Source organism: Neomonachus schauinslandi, chromosome X (assembly GCF_002201575.2).
Source record: "Neomonachus schauinslandi chromosome X, ASM220157v2, whole genome shotgun sequence".
NCBI lineage: Eukaryota > Metazoa > Chordata > Mammalia > Carnivora > Phocidae > Neomonachus > Neomonachus schauinslandi.
The window spans coordinates 119,323,192-119,346,603 of record NC_058419.1 but is presented as its reverse complement, the minus strand read 5'-3'; the positions used below and the strand labels follow the sequence as shown (position 1 = coordinate 119,346,603).

At 42.6% G+C, this 23,412-nt stretch overlaps 1 protein-coding gene across 2 annotated transcripts in view; it reads right to left on the bottom strand.

Annotated features, from left to right (window-relative positions):
• Positions 1 to 23,412, bottom strand: part of MID1 (midline 1) — a 114,523-nt gene that overhangs the window by 20,389 nt on the left and 70,722 nt on the right. For both annotated transcript variants that reach the window (XM_021684091.2, XM_021684100.2), the window contains 4 exons: positions 22,379 to 22,486; positions 13,574 to 13,722; positions 5,695 to 5,822; positions 748 to 891 (listed from right to left, as the gene is read on the bottom strand). In XM_021684091.2, coding sequence (XP_021539766.1) covers positions 748 to 891; positions 5,695 to 5,822; positions 13,574 to 13,722; positions 22,379 to 22,486 — 529 coding nt within the window. The remainder of the gene's footprint in view (positions 1 to 747; positions 892 to 5,694; positions 5,823 to 13,573; positions 13,723 to 22,378; positions 22,487 to 23,412) is intronic.

Sequence of the window (23,412 nt, the reverse complement as noted above, 5' to 3'; positions counted from 1 at the left end):
TTTTACATTGTGAAATAACACTCAGAAAAGTAGTTAATATTAAATGTATGATATAATGACTAAACCATGTACCTCCCACCCAGAAAGTAGTTAACCCCATGAGCCCCCCATGTGTTGCTTCCCAATGGTGCCACTCCCTTCCCATCCCGGAAGTAACCATCATCTTCGCTTTTATTTGTAGTTTTTACACCTATGTATGCATCTCTAAACAAAACAGTTTCTTTTTTTAAGATTTATTTCTTTGAGAGAGAGAGTGCACATGTGCATGTGCGAGTGTGGGGGGAGGGGCAGAAGAAGAAAGAATCTCAAGCAGACTCTCCGCTGAGTGTGGAGCTCGATGCAGGGCTCGATCACGACCTGAGCCAAAACCAAGAGTCGGACACTTAACTGACTGAGCCACCCAGGTGCCCCACAAGATAGTTTTCTTTTTAATCTTTAAATTATGACTGTATAAACAGATTCATACTGCATGTATTCTTTTGTTTCCTGCTTCTTTCCCTTAACCATATGTTTGTAAGACTCATCCGTGTGGTCTGCTAGAGATCACTAATGTTCACCACTCTTTGGCCCGCTATTTTTGCTAGTATAGTACAAGTGAATGCTATCATCTTCTTGGTTAGGAAATGCAGCCAATACATACTGTGTATTCCTTCCTTCCTCGTCTTCCCTTGACGCTTCAATTTAGAAATGCGATCTAACTGAAAACAGTCACCAAACAGAGAAATCGATACGGGGTGCAATACTCACTAACAACGTTGGCTTGTCCGGTGAATATGGTGTACTGGAGCTCATAGGAAACCACACTGAACTCATCATCAGAGGTCCAATGAACGGTGATGGTGTCATAGGAAGCGGTGCAGAGCTCTTCTCTAATCGTGGGAGGGTTGGGAGCTGTGGGGATCAAGAACGCTCATCAGCGAAGAGGCAGGCACCTCCGGGACACAGTTCAGAGGAGATGTGTGACAATCATAGCAGGCCTTTCTACACAGGTCCATCAGGACCACTATCCATCCCAGAGGTGGTGACCCCAATCCAAAGAATGAACGTTCGGTTGGCTGGTTGCCGCTGTGATTGTTAACAGGTAGCGTGACTTAGCCAGCCAGTAGGGACTTTTCTCTATTTCACATGAAAGTACGTTTAGGAGGTTAAGCAAATAATACTCTTATCCATGAAAAAAAAAAATTAAACAAAAACCAAACAAGATGAACTTCTGTGATTTCATCCACACTGGGGAGAGATGGCAAACTTTTCCACTAAAGGGCTAGGTGGTAAATATTTTAGGCTCTGCGGGCCATATGGTCTCTGTTGTACCTACTCAACTCTACTGCTGAACTATGAAGGCAGCCATGGGCAATTCATACTCATATGGACGTGGGCAGCTTCCAGTAAAACTTTATTCACAAAACCGGTGAGGGCTAGATTTGGCCTACAAGCCAAAGTTTGCCAACCTCGGAGCTTTGTGAGGTCACTTATGTTTATATTTATATACCCAACTGGAAAAATACCAATGTTTGTTATCCTATAACAAACCAGTCAAATAATTGTTTGAAAATTTTCTTTCATTAAATGTTTTGATGACTTATTAAAAAAAAAAAAAAACACCTGGGGCGCCTGGGTGGCTCAGTCCATGATCCTGGGGTTCTGGGATCAAGCCCCGCATCAGGCTCCCTGCTCAGTGGGGAGTCTTGCTTCTCCCTCTCCTACTCCCCCTGCTTGTGTTCCCTCTCTCACTGTCTCTCTCTCTGGTTCCTTGGCATTTGGTTAACTTTATCACTGGAGAAGGTTGCTGTTTTATGTCTTGAACACAGTCTGGAGCAGAGAAGTCTAAATCCTACCAAAATAATGATTGAAGTTGACTCAAAATCTACTGGCTTGATTTCCGTAACTGGTTTTATGAGAAGAGTTTGTGAGCAAGAAAACGACTAGGCAGTGAGTGCTCTGCACTGGCAACAGTATTTCAGAGCAGGGGTTGGCAAACTATGGCTGTGGGCCAAATCTGGCCCACTGCCTGTTTTTGTAAATAAAGTTTTATTGGAACACAGCCAGGCTCATTCATTTATGTACTGTCTGTGGCTGCTTTTGTGCACTAGCAGAGTTGAGTAGTTGGGACCATATGTCCTGCAAAGCCTAAAGTATTTACCATCTGGCCCTTTATAGTCAAAGTTTGCCAACCCCTGGTTTAGAGAATCGATCCGGGCCTTTATTGCCACTCTTCTGTATACGAGAACCTAACTTCAAAAGGAGAAACATATCTGCATTCTATAGACTTGTAGCAACCTCTGTTCACACTATTGGAGAGTTCTTTCCTGCTCTTAACTTTGATTAGGACTGAGGAGTCCGAAACAAACCCAAAGAAGGAGATGAGTTCTTAAAAATGGTAAACGGAAAACTAGAATTGTTTTAGGCTTCTTCATTTTGTCCGCTGAAGAGATGTCCAGGACAAATACCATACACAGCACGTAACTTTTATGTTTGTTGTATAAAGTCAATTAGACCAGCTTTGTTTCTTGCTTAGTGAATTCCACCTATACACGTGGGCAGGCACCACATTAAGTCATGTATTAGGACAGAAGGGCTCTATAGAGCCCCTAAAGCGTTCTTTTTGGACTAGGTATTTATACATCTGTCTCCTGAAGTATCCACATGCAAGATTTAGTGTCATGTGCTGTGATCTGGATGTGCATGAATCAGCGACACGAAGCCAGAGAAGCATTCCCCGGGGGAGGCCCAGCTGCACCATAAAATGTCCTTATGATTGTCTGTGTGGTCCCTGTTGGTGTGCGATCACCCGGGAGGGAGCGGTGGAGAAACGCTTATTTTCCCATAACCTAAGCAGTCCACTGAATTACTTTTCCATCAACCACTGTAGAAAGATTTCGTCCTTTCTGCATTGCAACACGGGATTAAATAGAAGGCAAACTTACGCTCAAAATAAGCCAGTAGCTGTGAGACACATGGCAGTAGCTGTGATTGGGGAGGAAATGTCACCTCTCTGGGTTATTAACTTGACATACCACTTAGAGGCTTGTCACGGGGAGGAAAAAAAAAAAATCTTGTTTTCACAGCCACGCAGGCTAACCCTGTTTTGATTATAAGCCCAATGGGTTTGTCGTGAAAAGTCAATACCCAATTTACCGTAAATGAGAATAGCAGCACGCTGCCAATTCCAATATTCGTAGGATTGGTAGCAGAACTGTTATTTTCTTGCCTCTGTCATAAACAGGACACGAGAAATGGTGGGCTAATACTCCACAAACACTTCATTTCCTGCTTACAAATGTCTGATAAACTATTTGGACTTGGCAATATCAGTCAAGCATCATATGTTATGGCCAGGATCGATGTTATGTCTAGAAATGGGCCAGATTTGTATTTGAGGTTTGACGTTCAGAAGGCAGAATGGCAGGTACCCCATGTGGTCTCAAGCTTGGCATAAACAGCCATCGGGATGATATATGGCGTACACAGTCCTAGTCAGTGCGAACTACTTTCACACTTTCCCCTCTAATCGCTGCCTTGGCATTCGCATGCAGACATAGCCCATGAATGTATGCCCACCGGAACACCATTAGACGATTCTTGGGAAATGGGGAGGACACACTCAGGTCAACAAGACACTGATTTTGTGCAGAAAGGGCATGTGCCTGGCCCAACAGTCTTTCAGTCCTCTTTGTCCTTGGGCATGATCTTGTGACGTGGATCTGGCCCACGAGACACAGGTGGGAATTTGCCAGATGGGTCTTCTGAGCAAGCTTTTTGTTTTCCTAATAAAGACAGATTTTTGTCCCCGTTTCCCCTGCGTCCCTCTCTTTTTACCTGGAACTTGAGCACGATGGCATGGAGGCGGGGCAGCTGTGCTGTGATCATGTGGCAAAAAGGCAACACAGCAAAGGTAGCAGAGTAGAAAAAGAGCAACAGCCTGGGGTCTGAGGTCCTCACTGAGCTGCTGCCCAGGCCTGGAGCTCATACCTCCGTGCTCGCGTTTGTGTGATACAAACACCCCTTGCTGGGTTTAGTCACTGCTAACTGGATTTTCTGTTGTTGCAATCATACTCAATCCCAAATGATGTAAGAGAAAAAAAAATAAAGAGAGATTTTTTTCATAGGATGCCATCATGAAAAACAGCTCAGCCAGAGAAAGTCTAGACTTGCACTAATACAGTAGCCACAGGCTTTTTATATTTCAATTAAGTTTAATTAAAGTCAAATAAAAGTAAAGACTCACTATGTACATTTCAAGTTTTTGATAGCCCCATGTGGTCAGCAGCTACCATAATGGACAGTGTAGATACAGAATGTTTTTATCACTGTGGAAGGTTCTAGGGGGTAATGTTAGTTTAGACAGACTCCGGAGTTAAAAGCTTAAAAAAGGAGGGCAGTAAATTAACAAATATTTGAAACCAAGTTTGGTTCCTTACTGTAAGTGCATTTTGGAGTCAACTTCTTTATTCCTTAATAGGAGTGGTATGGCTTGAAAGAATGACGTAAGATAAGAAGTTTGTGGGATGACTACTTCCCTTGCAAATGCAGAAAGGCTAAAAACAGCACCTCGGCTTCTTGCAAAGAAAAAACCTATCTGGGTATCATGCCCCTTGGATATAAAACTCCTCGCTTCTGATCCACAGACTATAAAAACAAACATCTCACAATGTTCCCTTTCTCCTGCTCCATCTTTCCCAACCATGTGCACACGGAACTGGAGTGGGGAAGCTGATGCCACGCTAAGTTAGGGAGGTGGTCTCTCGAAGGCTGCACGTCCTCGGTTCGGTGCACTTCTGGCTAAAAGCTTTGGCTAACACAAATAAAGGTCATCCAAACAGTCCACATTTTACCAGCGAATGATTTCAATTCTCATTCTCGAGGTTGACAGCAAAGAAAATTTTGAATGGTTAGGAATAGGAGTAGCCCGAGGTTTTCTTTTATTGCAGTTCCTTTTGTTTTATAAGCTTGACCAAAAAAAAAAAAAAAAAAAAAAAAAGCCTATCAGAAACATGGCACCAGGAATTCACATGTGATTTTTGGGACATTTGCCATGGTGACCTTTTGCCAAGATGAAATGACGTCTTTTACCAGAAAGAGCAAGAGGTCTTTGGAGTCCGTATGGACCCAAGCCAAATCCTAATTCGGCCACTCGCTAGCTACCCGACCTCCAGCAAGATGGGTGACCTCCGTCATCTGCAAAATGAGGATTATAACACGCTACCTCAGTCTGATGGTGTGAAGATTATACAAGGTCTCGGATACAAGGAGCTGAAGCAGAGTAGACACCCAATCAAGAGTTAGCTGCCAATTTTTTCTCTGCCAGGACACTGTGAGAGTCAGATGCCTTGCTGAGATGAAGTGGAAAATAGCCACGCTACTTTATGTATCTCTTTGATGGCCAGCAGAGCTGGTATTTGTGGCACCCATACTCTGAGAGGGAGGGAAAATGGTCGGAAGTATGTTTTTAATTCTCGAGAGTCTCCCTTTTCCTCTGTCCCCAGTTTGGTCTGGGACCTCTGTCCCCAGTTTGGTCGTTTCGGGTGGGAAAAAAAAAGTGTGCCAGAAATCATTTATGGGAATACTAGACTCCGTTCCTAAACCAAGAGCCCACACCTCTGGTTTTTAGGGAATCGACGTGGTGGCAAAGTATGTGTATCACTGAATGTACACAATATTAAAGTGCACGCGCGTGCACACACACACAAGACATACCTGTAAGGTAATCCAGACATTCTAGCAATTTCTTCTCTCGGGAAAAATCTAAGGCAAAGGTGTCAAATGTGTCATTGAGGTTGATTTCAGGAATTAGGACCTGGGATGATGCAGTTGCCATGGAGACTCTGTAATTTAAACAAAACAACTTTTTAGAAATGTCAAGATGCCTTTCACCGTTGCCGCCTAGGAATGAAAAGAAATAAAAGGAAAAGAAGTATCATTTTAAAATAGTGCTGTTCTTCCATGGGAGCCTCAAAAAGAACCTGGGAATGGCACAACACAGCAACACAATGCAAATGAATGCAAGCTTAAAGACGAGGCAAAGGATTTGGGGAAACAGTAGAATGGCTGCTCCCCCCTTCCTTTTTACTATCGGAAAAAAATTCCCCACGGAGGTGAAAGAATATTCATATTTCATGTTGCCGTGTATTTAACAGCCTGGCCCCTTCACATCTAATCCCAGAGAGAAGCACATAGCTCCAGGCATTTCTTCACACATCTGTCTGGGAAACTGTTTGTTCCTTTCAGACTCGACCCTGCTCCACTTCAAAGAGGAGTCTCCAAAATTTCAAACTGCATAAAAGGCAAAGTGAAGATTAAAAAAGAATGTTTCCAGATATTGGATTAGTTTAATCAATTACTAGCCTCTTTCTAAAATAAACATTTAAAAAAGGAGTTTTTGTCTGGCTCGTTTCGTTCTCCTTATATTCTTTTTTTGCACCATATTCCCAGCAGATGCCATGGAAAATATTCATGAGCTTTCTCACAAATTCCTCCAGTGGACGCACCATTTTCCCTCTTCATTTACAGTTGCAAGTTAAGAGTTCTCATTTATAAACTATAATGCAACGTACTGGTAAATATGACTCTCCTGCTATGAGACCATCTCCTGCTATGTGTGTGTTAAGCTCTCAAGTTGATTTGCAAACTTCAGTTCCTAAGAGCAGAATGTTTTTGACTAATTAAAAAATGCAAGCGATCCTCTTAAAAACGATACAATTGTGGCATGACATAAACCATGTCTGAGCATATCAGACTATGCTAGACCCGTAATCTTGTTGATCTGGGTATTTCACAAAGTTTGGTAAACACCACCAAGGACCGACTATGTGTAGGGTACTGTGTAGGGTGCTGGAAATTTGTCAGCAAAGCAACACTCTGAAATGGTTCAGCTCTAAATCTAGCTATTTTCTTTTTTAAAGATTTTATTTATTTATTTATTTATTTGAGAGAAACAGCATGAGAGGGAAGAGGGTCAGAGGGAGAAGCAGGCTCCCCGCTGAGCCGGGAGCCCGATGTGGGACTCGATCCCAGGACTCCGGGATCATGACCTGAGCCGAAGGCAGTCGCTTAACCAACTGAGCCACCCAGGCGCCCAAATCTAGCTATTTTCTAATTAAGAGTATTGATGCTCATTTATACAAAGTCACAAAGCTAGCTGGCAGCTAGGTCTATATTCTTCCATTTAATCTAGAAAAATTTCAACCTGGTTACCTAAGGAGATGTATCTCCTCTTGTGTCTCTTAACGGCTCTTAAAACTTTGTATTTTATAAAGATATGTATTTTGGCTATAAAAATTACACTTGTGGGTCTATCCATACGATGCAATATTATTCATCCATAAAAAGGAGTGAAGTACTAATACACACAACAATGTGGATGAACCTTGAGAGTGTTACGCTAAGTGAAAGAAACCTGACACAAAAGGCCACGTATTGCATGATCCATTTGTATGAAATGTCCAGAATAGGCGAATTCATAGAGACAGAGAGCAGATTAGTGGTTGCCAGGGGCTTGGGGGTGGGGGGGTGGGGTGGGGGGGCAATGGACGATGACTACGTAATGGGTATGGAGTTTATCGGGGGGGTAATAAAAAGATTTTGGAACTCGATAGAGGTAGTAATTGCACAACATTGTGAATGTACTAAATGCCACTGGATTGCATACATTAAAATGGTTAATTTTATGTTCTCTGAATTTTACCTCAATATAAGTTACACCTGTGAGGTGCTCAAAATCCTTAGAAATGAAGTTTCTATAATTGTACTTCTGGAACATTTTCAGCTCTGTATAGGGAGGGAAGTAGATGGGATAATTAACAATGTAATAACTGGGATGATACTGGGATCCATTGATGAAAAGTTTGAAGAGGCATAAACTCTGGAAAGAAAAGTTTCAAGGGTTTGAATGAGGGTGGAGAATCTAAATTCACCACCTAGCTCTTTCACCAAGAAACAGTGACCAGCAGAGTTTGGGGATTTTGTTGGCTAAAGAGCGCACCCAAGGGGAATGGGCTAATCATTGTGATGAAGACCTGCTAATTTAGACTGGCAGATACAGGGATGGTTGCTAGGCAGTTTTCACAGATAGTCAAACTGTACTTAAAAAATGCTTTCCTTATGACCCATGATCACAAAAACTCCTCAAAACTCAGAGCGATCTCAGGATTACTCAACAAATATATATGAAGCTCTTAAAGAGCCTGAAAAATTTGCGTCAGTGCAGAAAAGTTAAAAGAAATGCTATAGTGCAACATGAACTCCTCAAATAAAAATTTCAAAGTGAAACCCCAATTAGAGTGTTTCATAACGTCCAGCAGGGAAAACTGCCCTGAGCTTTGAAGAACCGACCCATCTTTCTTTTGCATTTCTCTGTCGTTCTTGTGTGGCACCGATCTTGGGCTGAGAGGATCCTGAGTGCTCTGAACAGATAATCTCGCTTTAGCACTTTCCCGGTCCAGGGGCAGAAGCTTCTGCTCAGGCTCACCCAAAATAGATTTCACTCCCACGTTTCTCCTGGTTCTGTGGTCCACAGTTAACTGAAACGTGCTTCGGGCAAGTGACAGTGTTTAAAAAAAAAGAAAAAAAAAAAAGCCTGCCATCTTGCTGGTGGGAACTTTGTGGAGTGGGAACGGAAAGGCTGAAAGTCCCTAAGCCTGGGAGGCAAAGACTGACAGCAAGAATCCGTGCAGATTATTGCAGGTTTTAACACCTACACAGTTTTTTGATGGAAGGAAAGATATTTATCTTTGGCTACAATTTCAAATTCGTAATTGGAGTGACAGGCAAGGGGAGATCTGCCAAATTCAACATTTTAGGCCATGTTTGTATTCCCCAAATCCTTGTTGCCCATCTTCTGGCCTTTCAGATGAGTTGCCAAAATCCACCAGGGCCATCAGTCTTGCCACTTTCGCAATTCTGTGCTTTCATAGTTGTGTGTGTGTACATATATGCGCGTGTGTGCACGTGCTTGTGAGTGTGTGTTAAGCTCTTATCATATTGTGGCAAATAAGGACATTGTGTCCTATCTTGATGCTTAAGGGGGTGGCCTGCACATTAGTTCCTGTTTCTATTTTGACTTCGATGCTCCGAATCTCCATGACAGTTTGCTAGGGCCACATGGGGCCAGTTTTCCAGAAGGTGGACGTGTCTGGAGCCACACGGCTCACAGGCTCTCTGTCAGTCAGTGCCAGGGGAAGATGCTCTACCCTTCCTGCCTAATATCGGCCCCCGTGCCCGACCCCTGACAACGGCACTTACATGGGTTTCTCTTGCGCGAGTGGGAAAATCACCGTGGTAAAACCCAGTGAGGTCTCACAGCAACAAAACGTGGTTTGCTTTGGTCTGCTCAGGATTTCCCAAATGCATTTGGCTCTGGAACTTTGCTGCTGTTTTAACACCAATTAACACCCTACCAGAACACACTTCAAAACCCACTCATCAGACGTGCTCGAATTCTTAAAATCAAGTGACATCTTTCCATCGTTGACAACTGGAGCTCTTGGCTTTATATTCTGGCTACGTCTGATGGATCCTTGAAGGACAGAGGAGTCGGACACCCTCCTAGGAGCTCTGAAAAATGAGTACTGTTCAGAGGGAAGTTTCTTTTTACCATCCTCTTGATAATTTGCCGCTACAAGTGATTTTAATTTCAGATTTCTCATAAGCAACTTTCTTATGCTTCGATGAGTTTTGCTTACTTAGTGTAATTTTATAAAGATGCTCATACAATCATACGGAAGACCTATATATTAGTGTGGCTTGAGGATATAGTATGTTATACTATGTGTGTCAATTTAGTAAGTGGGAGAGAAGGGAATTAGCATTTGTTGCACGATCACCTTGGGACAGGAACCGGACTAATAGTTTTATTATACTGTTTGATTTTGTCCCTATAACAACCAGATTAGGTAGGAATAATCAACCTGTTTTATAGTTTGTTCACTCATTCATTCATGTCAGGCAGTTTGCTATGTGCTGGGGCCATAATGGTGAAAACAAGGCGGCCAGGGGTTCTGCCTGCTAGGAGCATATGAGCAAAATTGGACTCACAAGTGTTAAAGGAGCAGCCCCAGTGCCATCCATAATTCCTGCTAAGCAATTAGCACAGAGCCAGACCCTGGATTCCAAAGCATATGCATCTCCTACAGTGTAAAGCTTGAGGGTCTCTCTCCTTCGGGTGTTGTTGTGGTGGTGTTGTTTTTTATATTTCTGAATCGAAAACCTTTTTGCAGTTTGATTCAGCCTGTCGATGAACATATCTACCTTAAGTGATTTAAAGATGCAGAAAAATCTCATTCAAGTCTCACTTTAGGAAGGCTTGCAGGATTGAAAGTTTGTTCTGGGCTTTACCCCCCTTGAATAGAACAAGAGAGATGGTGCCAAAGCCCAAGGCAGACACAATAGGAGGCAGAGGATCATGAAGTCATGTCCTAGAGAAGAATGTTTACTAAGTAAAGGATTGAAGAGTAGAGACAGGCAGAGACCAGCCCCGGAACAGACATACAAGGTGGAACTGGACTGACATACTAAACTATGAGAACTTAAATCCAACAGACATTATGGAGTATCTATGATGCTAAAGGCCTGTTCTTAGGAGTCTTCAGCAGTACTACTACAACTACTGATAGAGGCAGCTATTATGAGCCCAATTTTCTTTTTTTCTTTTTTTTAAAAAAAGATTTTATTTATCTGAGAGAGAGAGAGGAAGGGAATGCATGAGCGGGGGGAGGGGCAGAGGGAGAAGCAGACTCCCCGCTGAGCAGAGCTTCCATGCGGGCTCGATCCCAGGACCCTAGATCATGACATGAGCCAAGTCAGACGCTTAATGGACTATGCCACCCGGGCGCCCCTATGAGCCCAATACTCTCTGCAGAAAATAGCTCACGGATAAACCCAAAGGATCATAGTTAAAAACTGGCAGTGCTGGGATCCCCGCCCAAGTTTCCCAGGTCCTGGTCCAAGCCCCCTGCCCTTTCACGACATTCCGGTCCCGGAAAGAGAGAAAGGCTCAGGAACTGACCAAGAGGACTGCCAATAGAGACGGGAAGAGAGGGGCTGCGTCTTCAAACTTGATGGAACTTTAGCCTTCTCATAAGCAGGAGGCCGACTTTCTTACGTCTGGATTTAGTGAACAGTTTTGCTTATTTAAAATGATTTTATAGAAGTGCACATACAATCGCACCAAGAACTATCTATTAGTGAGGCTTGAGAATATAGTACACAGTGGACCCTTGAACAATGTGGGGATTAGGGGCGCTGACCCCCACCCAGTGGAAAAACCGTGTATAACTTTTGACTCCCCCAAACTTAACTACGAAGAGCCTACTGGGGACCAGAAGCCTCACTGATAACATAAAGCGTCGATTAACACATCTTTTGTATGTTGTATGTATTATACTCTGCATTCTTACAATAAAGTAAGCGAGAGAGAAGAAAATATTATTAGAAATATTAAGAAATATTATTATAGAAAATATTATGGAGAAAATACATTTACAGTACTGCACTGTATTTATTTTTTTAAAAAAACGTGTATAAGTGGACCTAAGCAGTTCAAACCCATGCTGTTCAAGGGTCAACTGTATTATACAGTTCACTATCTGTAGAAAGAAAAATCAAAGTCCTGTTTCTGTTCTTGAAGAGATGGGCTTGTTACAGGTAGAGGTGAATGGGACCGGTTATGACCTGCTGGATCTGTGGGAGATCACATGTGGGACATTCATGTGCTTATGTTATACTTCAAAGGTAGGTCTTCTTTCAGAATGTTCTATCCCATCTGTTATGGGGCCACATTCTCTCCCCTCGATAGGTGTGAGTTTGTTCATATTACACTTGATCAAATTTTTAGGGAGTGCTGAGAAACGCAGCTCATAGTAGCCATTTCATCTGGACATCTCATGATTTGTACCTGGAGAAAAGTACTCTTGGATCCCAGTTGGAAACCATGATGTAAGTGTAAACAGGGTCTAGTAGAGTGTCCTAGGTACGCCGGAGTATTAGCACCATTTGCAGTTTTTAACCTTAGGAGGAACATAAAGCAACCGGATACAGTCCAGATGAGAGCTACGAAGACCAACACTGGGAACCTAGGAGTCGTGAGCAAAGAAACTGGCTTCTCTTTAGAGTAGGGAGGCGATCATTTTAAGGATATAAACAAGATGATAAGCAGCTGTTAGCCACGTGCTTTGGAAGAGATTAAGTATCGTAACCAGCTGCAGAAGAGTTTTTTCTCAAATATAAGAAATGACACCATGAAGCTGGTTCGATACAAGAGCAAGGCTGTAAAACCACTGTACGTTACTCGGACTGAAAGAACGGTGAAAACAGAAATATCAACGCCTACCTCTAAGGGCTATTTTGAGAATTAGCACAGTGCCCGACATAAGCACGCACTCAATTAATGTTCGTTTTCTTTCTCCTTCCTTGAAGAAATGCAAGTCAGATGACGGTGAGTATTTTTTTCCCTTGGGCCAGGGGTTGGCAAAATACAGCCAGAGGGCCAAATACCTGTTTGGGGAAGTGTTGGTAGAAACCCAGGCACGCCCGTTTGTTTCTGTATTGTCTACGATCGGCTGCTATGGAGCTAACCACGGCAGAGCTGAGTAGTTGCGAAGGAGACCGTAGAACCTGCAGAGCTGAAATATTTCATCTCTGGTCCTTTATCGAAGTTTGCAGACTTCTGCTCTAGGATAAAGACCAGCATGAATGAGCTGTCCGGGGTTGTCCGGTGATAGGATTCTATTATTGCTTTGCATATGGGGCAGGGGGCCTCCAAAAATGAGAATGAATGAAAAGTCCAGGGCACTGGCAGGGGTTGGAGGTATCATTTAGGTGAAGGTGTTTGCAGCAGCGAAGGCGAGTACGTTTATGCCAATCCAGACGGACGCAGAGCGAAGGAGCACTGACTCCCATCAGTTTCACTGCTGAACTGACCATTCAGAGTATCCAAGCCAGGCGTCCCCTAACGGGGCAATAATGTTCTCTTTATGTGCCCTGCCCCAGAATAAAGGACCCTTTAAAAGAAAGAGGTATGAGATTGACAGTTGGGTCCTTCCTCTCCCACATGAGTCAGCTTTGACCTTTCTATCGAGGCGAACCTTCTCAACCAAATAAAAATAGGTCTAACAGAGCACCACACCTGGGCGTTGTTTTTTTTTTTCTTTTCTTTTTAATAGATGAGCCCTGAGATGGAAGAAAAGATTCCCCTTTATGTTTTTGCCTTCATTTTGACTCTTTGTTACCAAGTGTACGATAAGATCAGGCCTGAGAGTTACAATAACTGTCGTTTTTGTGCCACCGTAAGCGTTCTCCCCCGCCTCTCCACCCCGCCCCCCCCCCAACAAGGCTGATTTTATTCTTTCCAACCGGTGGACTCTTGTTTCAAAGGCCTTGAACTCCAGGGCGCTACTGAAAAGGCTTTGACATGTCAAAGGGAAGCATCTTTAGCTGGAACAAAGCAACTCAAAGCCTCTATTCTCCCCGGTACTCAGCCTCGAAAATGAAAACAAAAGCCAGGCGAGGGCAAGGCCTGCAATCACTCCCCAGACACAGGAGCCCAGCAGCTGAGAACTTCCCAGCAGCCCCCGCAACTCACCTCTCGGTGATATTCTTAGCTGTCTGTAGGAACCGCGCATGATCATTCTCCTTCAGAGAGTGTTCCGCCTGGGAGATGAGGGACGCCGACCGCTCGATGCACTGCTTGCAGTTTGCAATCTGCTGAGCCAGTTTGCGAAGCCTCATCACCTTGAAAAGAGGCATGGAGATGGTTAGGTGGGTGGGCTTGCTTAGGGAACATGCGTCAGGCTGGACCCTTCCAACGTGTGCATTGTGCTGCACGGAAGTTGTCCTTCAGTGAAAGTCCAAAGAGTGGGCGGAGAAATGTGGAAATCCCAGTTAGGGGACGCCTGGCTTGGATACTCTTGATCTCCTTGGAGAAGCGTCGCTAATTTGTTTTATGAGAAAATACTTTATTGTGAATTGCTTCCTTGTTGATGGGGAAAAAAGGTGTTGCCTAATAGCAAGCTACAAGGGTCACCAGACCTCTTCCCTCACTATTCTGCTCAATTACTGTAAGACGGCAGCGAACGCTGGGACTTTCTCTGTCTCAGGGCTTCAGCCGGGCCATCAAGAAAATAAGACATCCCCGTAGGTGCAAATGTGTGGCTTAAGTAAGAACCATTTTCCCAAAAGGTCTTTGCAATCCACGTCATAGAATTGTGATGTGAAAACATGAAGTATTACTATTTCCCACACGATCTAAAACTCACGTGTTAAATGAACAGAAAGCCAGCGTTTTTTCCATTGATTAATATTTTTCCTGTTGAGCAGATGAGAGAAAGCCAAAGAAAGCACAGCTGGGCCCTTTCCCCTCACTGGGAACGTCATTTCCAGGTACTTTGTGCTTCCTTGATAACTAAGAACTATTTTGATAAGCATTTCCCAGTCGGGATAAAAATGCATGTTTGGCTCCAACCTCCATTCCAATTCCTGATTCTGTCTTGCTTGAAAATGACCCTCAGACGTAATTGACCGTAACCTCGGGGGTAGGCCAAGATAAGTGCACGGTAACCCACTTGACCATTCGCTAGAGTGTTTGAAATGTGCTGTGAGATGAAGCCCTCTGGCCAGAAGCCAAGTCAAAATTAGACTGCTAATTGGAATTGCTGGGCGCCCAGTGCCCCATCCACACAGCCCGGGACAGGTCTTGGCCGGCCTCAGGATCATTCCGGAATGGAAAACAGCCCTGGGTGAAAGGGTAGGGAGGAGGCCAGTTAATCTGTCTTACAGACAAGGCTGGCTCCGGCCCCCTCCAGAATTCCTGCTAACTCCAAGAAATTCCTTCTTTCTCCAAGTCATCATTAGCATCCCCATGCAACTTTAATCGAAGAAAAGGAAGGAAGGAGATGTCAGAACTCGAGGCCTCTAAGGAACATCTGATTCCAGCTATGTCGTACTGCAGCAAACAAAGGAAATTCATGCTGCACTGAGAGGCAGCAGCGGCAAGACTTCGGGCAAGAGAGAGAGTTAAGAGAGAATGAAGTGCCAAGACCTTGGAGCAAACGGCGTAGGAGATTAAGCCCGGTAAAAGACGTAACTCATTATAATTACGGTGACCATCCACAGCAGATTAACCGTGTTCATTAGTTGAATGAAATAACACTTCTTTTACACCAAATTGAATTTAGTGTCTAACACAGTTACATCCAGAGGTAAAGCTGAGAAAGGCTTAGAGTCCAATTCATCCATCAGAGGAAGGAAAATAACTTGGAGTCCCCAACAATCCAAGTGAACGAAATATTTAAGCACACGACGGAATTAAAGATGTTTAATACAATTCCAACAAAAGAAACATAAGGTCAAAATACTCCTTTAGAACAACTCTGTGTCAGTCACTTAGCCTTTTCGTCTATCAGTGATCCATCCCACAGACTACAAATGCAACAATGCTTGAACTCTATTTTCTTCTTTCTTTTCTTCTATCATGATACTGGAAATTAAAAGTGGCATTAAGCGGAAAAGATAAAAAACAAAACCAAACAACAACCCTAACTCATGCATTAAGTTGAAGGAAGCCAAAATGAGAAAACATAGGAATGCTTTACCGAAAACAATTGTTGGCATAATTTTAATTTTAGTTCAAGTGTACAATTCCATCTGACATGCCAGATCGGAGCTTTTCAAAATGGTGTGCACAAGAATCAGCAGGAATCTTTTGAAAAGAGAAACTGTAAATGTTTGGGCCCCCTCTCCAATATCCTCCCTAAAAAGCTGTTATTGACAGAGCAGTACGAATCTGCATTCCAACAGGCAATGAGCCGCAGGTGATGGGTCAGTAGTATGGTCAGAACTAGCACTTACAAACAAAATAGAAGGGAAGAGGAGAGGAGAAAAGAGAGTAGCAGAGTGCATTCCTGATACAGAAGGCAAATTCGGTTTTGCAAAAACCTGCCGTGTGTGTGCCTGCACACGCGCATGCTGGGCTTCATGTCCTCCCTATTTTTTTACTGTGGGCTTCAGTTAAAAAAAAAAAAAAGAGAAAGAAAAGAGGAACACTACTCTGAATCAGGTGTTCACAAACTATGGTCTGTATGCCATATCCAGCACACACCGATCTGTGTACATAAAGTTTTATTGGCACACCGCCACGTTCATTCATTTATGAATCATCTATGGCTCACACTACAACATTGGGCAGAGGTGAACTGTTGCAACAGAAACTGTACGGCAAAGCCTACAATATTTATTATCTGGCCCTTTACCGAAAAAGTTTGCCAACTTAAGTGATTCGGATCGAACGGCCCTGATCTGAACCACACTTCGGGAAACACTGTCCTACTTGCTACAACACTTCAGAATCAGACACCGAGCATTTAGCAAAATACTAATTTCGTCCTTAGAAAACTCTTTTTTATATACTATTTTAAAAATCTGACAAGACGAATAAAATCTGATTTTTGAAAAGAAACACTGGGTACTGACACGTAAGAAGATTCTTTATACGTTAAGTGTTACTGCCACAGGGGACATTTTTCCAAGTGGGCCCCGTTCTTCTTTGCCTTTGGGAAGTGTTGCTTGCACGTTGTAATTTCAGGAATTCGCTCTATGCTCATCATGGAAATAGCCTGCCGGTTGAATCTGCTTTCGGTGAGGACACAGGCCTATACATACCAATTTATCTGCTGTTTATTATACCTTACACGTGCTCTAAAATGCAGCGCTTCGTTTTTCTTTAAATGCAGTTTAAATGCTTTTAATGTATGTGCTTTTATATGTATTGTAGGATCCCCACCCCAAAACTGTTCCGTCCTAACAACTGATCCTCAGTTATCACTGGTCTCTGCATTGCCAATGGGGCCTGACTTGGCGTTTCTGTAAGGCTCTAGAAAAGCCCGACTACATAGTCCAGTTACTGATCTTAAATTTTGGAGATCTGGAGTACACTTAAAAGCCGTGAAGAGAAGGGACCCTTTTTCTCTGTGGCTGCAGCGTTCTACCACCCATCCGTGTCTGAACATAAAACACCTAATTTCCTCAGTCTGGAGTTTGCTGCCAGCTTTTGCTGTGTTGACATGAAATTTATCTCCTCCTACTGAAGAGATAAGACACTTCCTTCCCAGGGAGTCTCGTGGCTTGAGACTCTCCAGTCCCTCCGAGGAGAAAGGCCACCGAGCTATTTATTTCCTAGGCTGCACAATGGTCTGAGAGCAAGCATTACCAGTACGTACCAGTGGGTCCCAACCCTGCCTAGCTGGCAAGCCCTCAGCCAGAGGATTTGCGGTGAGTCTGTTTCCACCAGGTCTAACGGCCTCGGGATCCACACCAGAGACCCATGGCGGCCGAAGTCACGTCACCACCGTGATCCCCGCGGTCCTGCCGGTTCTTCCTCCAGCTCCCCACTTCCAAGTGCCGGTGAGAGAGCCCCCCTGCCCCTTCTCTGGATTCAGCGTCCTCAAGACCGCCCAGACACCACCCTGGGCACCCTCATGGGGCACCAAGTCCATACTTGGCCCTCCCTGCCCAGCACCTCGGTTTCCCAGCGCGTTGGTACTCACGCTCTTCTCTTCCTCAAAGTGTATCTCTGGCACCACGTGCCCTGGCCAGGGACTCAGTCACCGTGAATTCCGAGCTTAGGGATTCCACTAGTCTTTGGTGATGTTGCCAAAGCAGTAACTCAAGAGAAAGCCAAACTGGGCCTCATCTTTCCCAAGCAATGTTTGCTTTCTAAGACTGCCTTCTGAGATAATGTCCCCGAGCCAAGTGTGTACTTTTTAAAAAGTGATAAACTTCAGACACACAGACGATTTTTAAAGTAATATGATCCACTTCCCCGTGCCCAGTCCCAGCTTTACCAAATCTCAATATCTCCATCATATTAGTGTAAAAGATTTCTGAAAAGGAAGTAAAATATTATTGATAGCATGGAAGCCCTGTGTGTCCCTCCCTAATTTCATTCAAGCCCTTCTCCAGAGGAAAACACCTTTTTGAATTCAGGCTGGATCACTCCCAAGTATGTATGCGTGCCTAAACATTGTATGGGATTCTTCTGTAGTTTATCGAATTTTATATAACAAGTCTCACTCCACGCAAAGCATTGTAAAGCTTGTTTATATGTTTGCGATTTGTCCATATGAATGCATGTCACCCGAGTTCATCAATTTTAACTTTTGAAGGCTGTTCCAGTACATAAATATACAATTGTCTTATAAACAGCTTTATTGAGATATAATTAACATACAACAAACTGTATATACTTAAAGTGCAAATTTGGTAAGTTTGCAAATATGTGTAAACCCATAAGATAATGGACACATAGATCTTGCCTCCATTTTCCTCCTGCCCTTGGTAATTCATCCCGTCCCCCACCCCACTCCCTGTCACTCATCCCTAAGCAACCACTGATTTGTCTTCTGTCACCGTAGATTATTAGAAAGTGTTATTTCGGGGCGCCTGGGTGGCTCAGACGGTTGAGCGTCTGCCTTCAGCTCAGGTCATGATCCCAGGGTTCTGGGATCGAGTCCCGCATCAGGTTCCCTGCTAGGCGGGAAGCCTGCTCCTCCCTCTGCCTCTCTCTCTCTCTCTGACTCTCATGAATAAATAAATAAAACATTAAAAAAAAAAAGTGTTATTTCTAAACTTCCATATGAATGTGTTCATGCAGTATATACTATTTTCTGTCTGGCTTCTTTCACTCACCCTAATTTATTGAGATTCATCCGTGTTGTTGCATGTATCAATAGCTCGTTCTTTTTTGTTGCTGAATATAGTATTTCATTGTATGGCTGCGCCACAAATTGTTTATTCATTCATCTGCTGATAGACATTTGGGTCATTTCCAGTTTGGGGCTATTACCCTTGCCATTCCCATGAAAATTCATGTATGTGTCCTATAGGGACACATGCTTTCAATTCTCTGGCAAACACCTAGCATGGTGTATGTATAACTACTTAAGGAACTGTCAGTTTTCCAAAATGCCGTTTTATTCTTATAAACTGCATATGAGAGTTCTAGTTCCTCCACGTTCTCAACAACGCTTGGTATGGTCCATCTTTTTCATTTTAACTGTTCTACTAGGTAAGTAGGGTATCTCCTTGAGGTTCTAATTTCCCTTACTGACTTTTCTTAACAACTAATGATTTTGAACATCTTCTCATGTGCTCATTTGCCATCCACATGCCTTCCTTGGTAAAGTACCTATTCAAATCTTTTATCCATCTGGTAAAGGTATTGTTTGTTTCCTTGCTAATGAGTTTTGAGAATTTGTTATATACCTGCGTACGAATATTTTTCTATTCAGATAAATAATTTATACATATTTGTCTCCAACCTGTGGCTTGTCTTTACATTCTCTTAACAGTGCCTTTTAGAGAGAAGTTTTTACTTTTGATGTAATACAATTATCTGTTTAATTTGTAAATATTTCTTTGATGTTTTTAACATTGTATATGAACAATCTTTGCCCAACTCAAGGTTCATCGAGATTTCCTCTCACATTTTCTTCTAGAAGTTTTATCATTTTGTCTTTCACATTAGGAATATCCGTTTAAAACGATTTAATTTTTGTATATGGCATGAAATATGGCTCGAATTTCATATTATGTGCAGAATAGCATCTCCTATGTGGAGGCTAAAACTCAGTTTCCAAATCCCCCCTGCGGCTGAGTAGTCTTTATAGCTTCAATGTCTACATTTTACCTCCCAAACTGCTAATCTGTTATTTTCACATTTCTTTCTTTCTGATCTTATACCCTTTTTGTGGCTTCACAAGTTTTTGCTCTTTTAAAATAGAAGTTATCCCTTCACTTATCGCTTTAAACATCTTTTCTATATTTTCCCATAAAATGAATTTCACCTGGGGTGAGATAACGTCTTTGTTGATTTTGCGGGCTATATTTTCAGAAATGCGAGATTTCTTTATATGCTTCAGCACTGCGGTTTGAGTTTCAGGTTTAAAGGGAAGAAGTCATTCATAATCATTTTCTCTTTGCTTAGCCCCCTCCCATCCCCTCCACCTACTGGTATTACCATCAGTTTTCCTCAACTCCCTCACACTTGGGGGTCCTCATTCAGGGATCCTCTGCATTTCTGAGGCTTCTCTTTTGAGCAGGTATCAGAAATAGTGCAAATCCAGGCTCCAGCCCAACAACAGACTTGTTCCAGACTCCCAGGCCCGAAATCACTAAAAACTATGACCCGGGATAGAGGTTGGCAATAATCTTTTTTTGGTGCCTTTTAATGAACTGAGAAGCCTTATGCGGCCCGTGGCATTGACCAACAAGCCTGATTTTAGTCCCTCATACCATCTGGAGCACTTCTAGCCCCTTTATCCCAGGGCTTCAAGAACTCTTTATCCATTGGAGTGGAAGGTGTCGCTGCTTTGGTCTCTTCCAGACCAAGTCCCACTCCCGTGTTTTAGCTGCAACTGTAGCTTTGCAGGTTTGTCCCATTTCCGGCCCATGGAGACCTTTATCTTGTTTTGGGTCCAGCTGGGTGTCTTTGCTTTCCTATTTCACCATGTTCTCTTGTCACTGACACGTATTCGGGGTGGACTGGGTGCACCAAAGCACGAACCCCATGCATGACGACGGCCGGAACTGCGACACCCCTTCACTACTTTGATCGAGCTCATGAGAGAAACCCTCATGCTGGGAAGTTAAGCAAGGGAAAGGCATGCTGGCCAGGCTGAATAACCATGCCCCTCCAAGATGCTCCCATCCTACTCCCAGGAGTTTTTAAACGATGGCGCTTTACATGATAAAAGGGATGTTGCAGATGTGATTAAGGCAAGGACCTTGAGAGAGGGGGGTCTTATCCTGGATGATCTGGGTGACCCCAGTGTAATTAGAAGGGTCCTTAGAAGAGAGAACCAGAGAGAACTGTGCCAGAGAAAGAGATCTGAGGAGGGAAGCAAAGGTCGGAGTGATGTGATAAAGAAACCAGGAGCCAAGGAGTGCAGGTGGCCTCTAAAAGCCAGAAAAGGCAACAAATAGATTCTGCCCTAGAGCCTCCGGAAAGAAACAGCACTGCTGAAACCTTGACTTTCAGCCCAGTGAGACTGATTTTGGACTCCTGACCTCCGGAAGGTCAGAAACTAAATCTGTGTTGTTTTAAGCCACCCAGTCTGTGGTAATTTGTTACAGCAGCGATAAGAAACTAATATGAGTATCGAGAGCTGATCCCTGTACCATGTAAAGGCAACAAATTCCCTCCCACACGCATATTAATGAATTGCAGCTGTATTTCAGGCAATCGTATATCTGAGGACCTGCGAGAGGTCAGGTATTAAGAGATGTACACATGTGGTGCATGACAATGGAAGAAGAAAAATGTCCTGTGAGGATTCCAGTGCTCTTCGAAGTTGTACAATTTGTACGTGGGGAAAAGTCGCTTCTCAGTACATTTGAGTTCTTGGCCAGGGAATGATTTCATATTAATTTGTTAATTCACTATAACAGCTTCCAGAGCTATTTGATTTGATTTGACTTTAACTTTTCTGATCACCATCACAATTTACATGCATAAATATTTTTCAACTTACATAGGCAAAGTAATCTAAAACATTATACAGTATTGAAAGTACCTTTTAAATATGGTAGAAAACAGAGAAGCGCACATATATTAGCTATTGGAACCTCTGTGTACCACTTAATAGTTGCTAATTTAATTATACATATTTCATTAAAGCATGGTTATGAGCATATGTAATAATAGAACCTCATGAATTTATTGGATCTTGAATGAATGTTTCTATTTTTTAAATATTTACAAAATTACCTTTTGAGGGTGGCAGAGAAATGAGCAAAATAAAATGGATCCCAAGTATTTCAATAAAAACCATAGGAATTTTAAAGATACAAATATTAGAAAAGAATTAATATATCCACAAAGGGATCTATGATACAGTGAAACTACAGCAGTTTTGCCACCATGAAATTATACCTGTCTGAATTCGCTCAAGGGCACGGGAAAATACTTTGCAATTTCTATATAAAGTCTGATTCATTGAAACATTTATTTAATACTGTGTTAATTGCTGGATATAGCGATAAATATGAAATGAACTCCTCCTCTGGGGAACCCACCTTCTCACAGAGAAGAAAGATGAAAACAATGGCTATAATAGACCAGGGCTCCATGCTGCCCCCTGGAGTTCAGTAATGGAGGAGAGGTAATGTAATCCTTTTATTACAGATGTGCATAGGAAATGGTGATAATACAAAGAAATGGGTGGAGATAAAAGTGGCCAACCAGGGGCCTTTGAGCTCCGTCTTAAAGACTTAAGAGGAAATTACAGAAAATATAGAAAAGGGGGGTATTCGATATTTCCTAAGCTATTGAAGTGCATGGGAGTATGATGTTTTCTCCAGGTAGAAAATATGAAATCTACCCTAGAAATCATACCTTCCCTTCTTTGATCTTGGTTCCAATAATCTGTCGTCTCTGCTGAATGATCTCAATGAGAAGATCACACTCCTCCATCAGTTTGGCTTCTTGACGTGATGCATTGACCTACAGGATAGATAGAATAGTAAGGGTTTACTTGGCCTTTGTTTTCAGTTACATGCTCTTTAATGTAGACTACTATGTTTCTGGTAATCACTAAAAAGGATACTTTAAATGTTAACTCTTCTTCCAATTATACAGAGATGGAAAATATAGGACTTACATGTCCACTCCCTATCTTGCATCCTTGGAGAACACTGTTATCCAAAGGTAGCAGTCTTTTCTACTAAGCCATACTCGGCCTCAGAATCTTCCTTAACCCAACATATATGTAGCTATTACCAGTTAGTGGGAAATCGACGCCTGAAATATATTTGTGATTCCTGCTTTTATATCTTGAAAGAAAGTATAATTTTGGCCTATTAAACAAAAAAGTAAGTTAAAAATAAAACAATATTATTCCTTTATGGAGAATAGATTACTATCGATACCCATTGAACAAATTTTCCAGAAGCAAGGTAGCAAGATTATATCACATTTACTTAACTTTTCTTTTAAATACAGACATCGACTTTGTCTTTCATCGCTATGAAAACATCAAAAAAGAAAAAGGATGGTTGACTGTTTTATTAATCTTAGGACATAATTTATAATTTTACTTCTGGTATACTTCCCGAGGTTCTACAGTGAACACATGCCATTCTCCAGGAAAGGTAGATCATTATAGGATGGCTTGTATTTGAAGTTTTTAAGACTCATGATATGCAAGGGAGGGTGACAATTAGCTCATTCTCGGCAACTGGGCTTGGGAAATACTCTGCACATGCTATTTCCTCCACCTCATGACAATTCTGAAATGCTTATTCGCAAACAGAGACCCAGAAATCACAGCTGTGGGAAATGGAGAGAGCATGCAGGAGTTTTATGATTTTAACACAGCACAGAAGTTGCAGTGTTACAGAGAATGACAATAGCATCATTGATTACTCTAG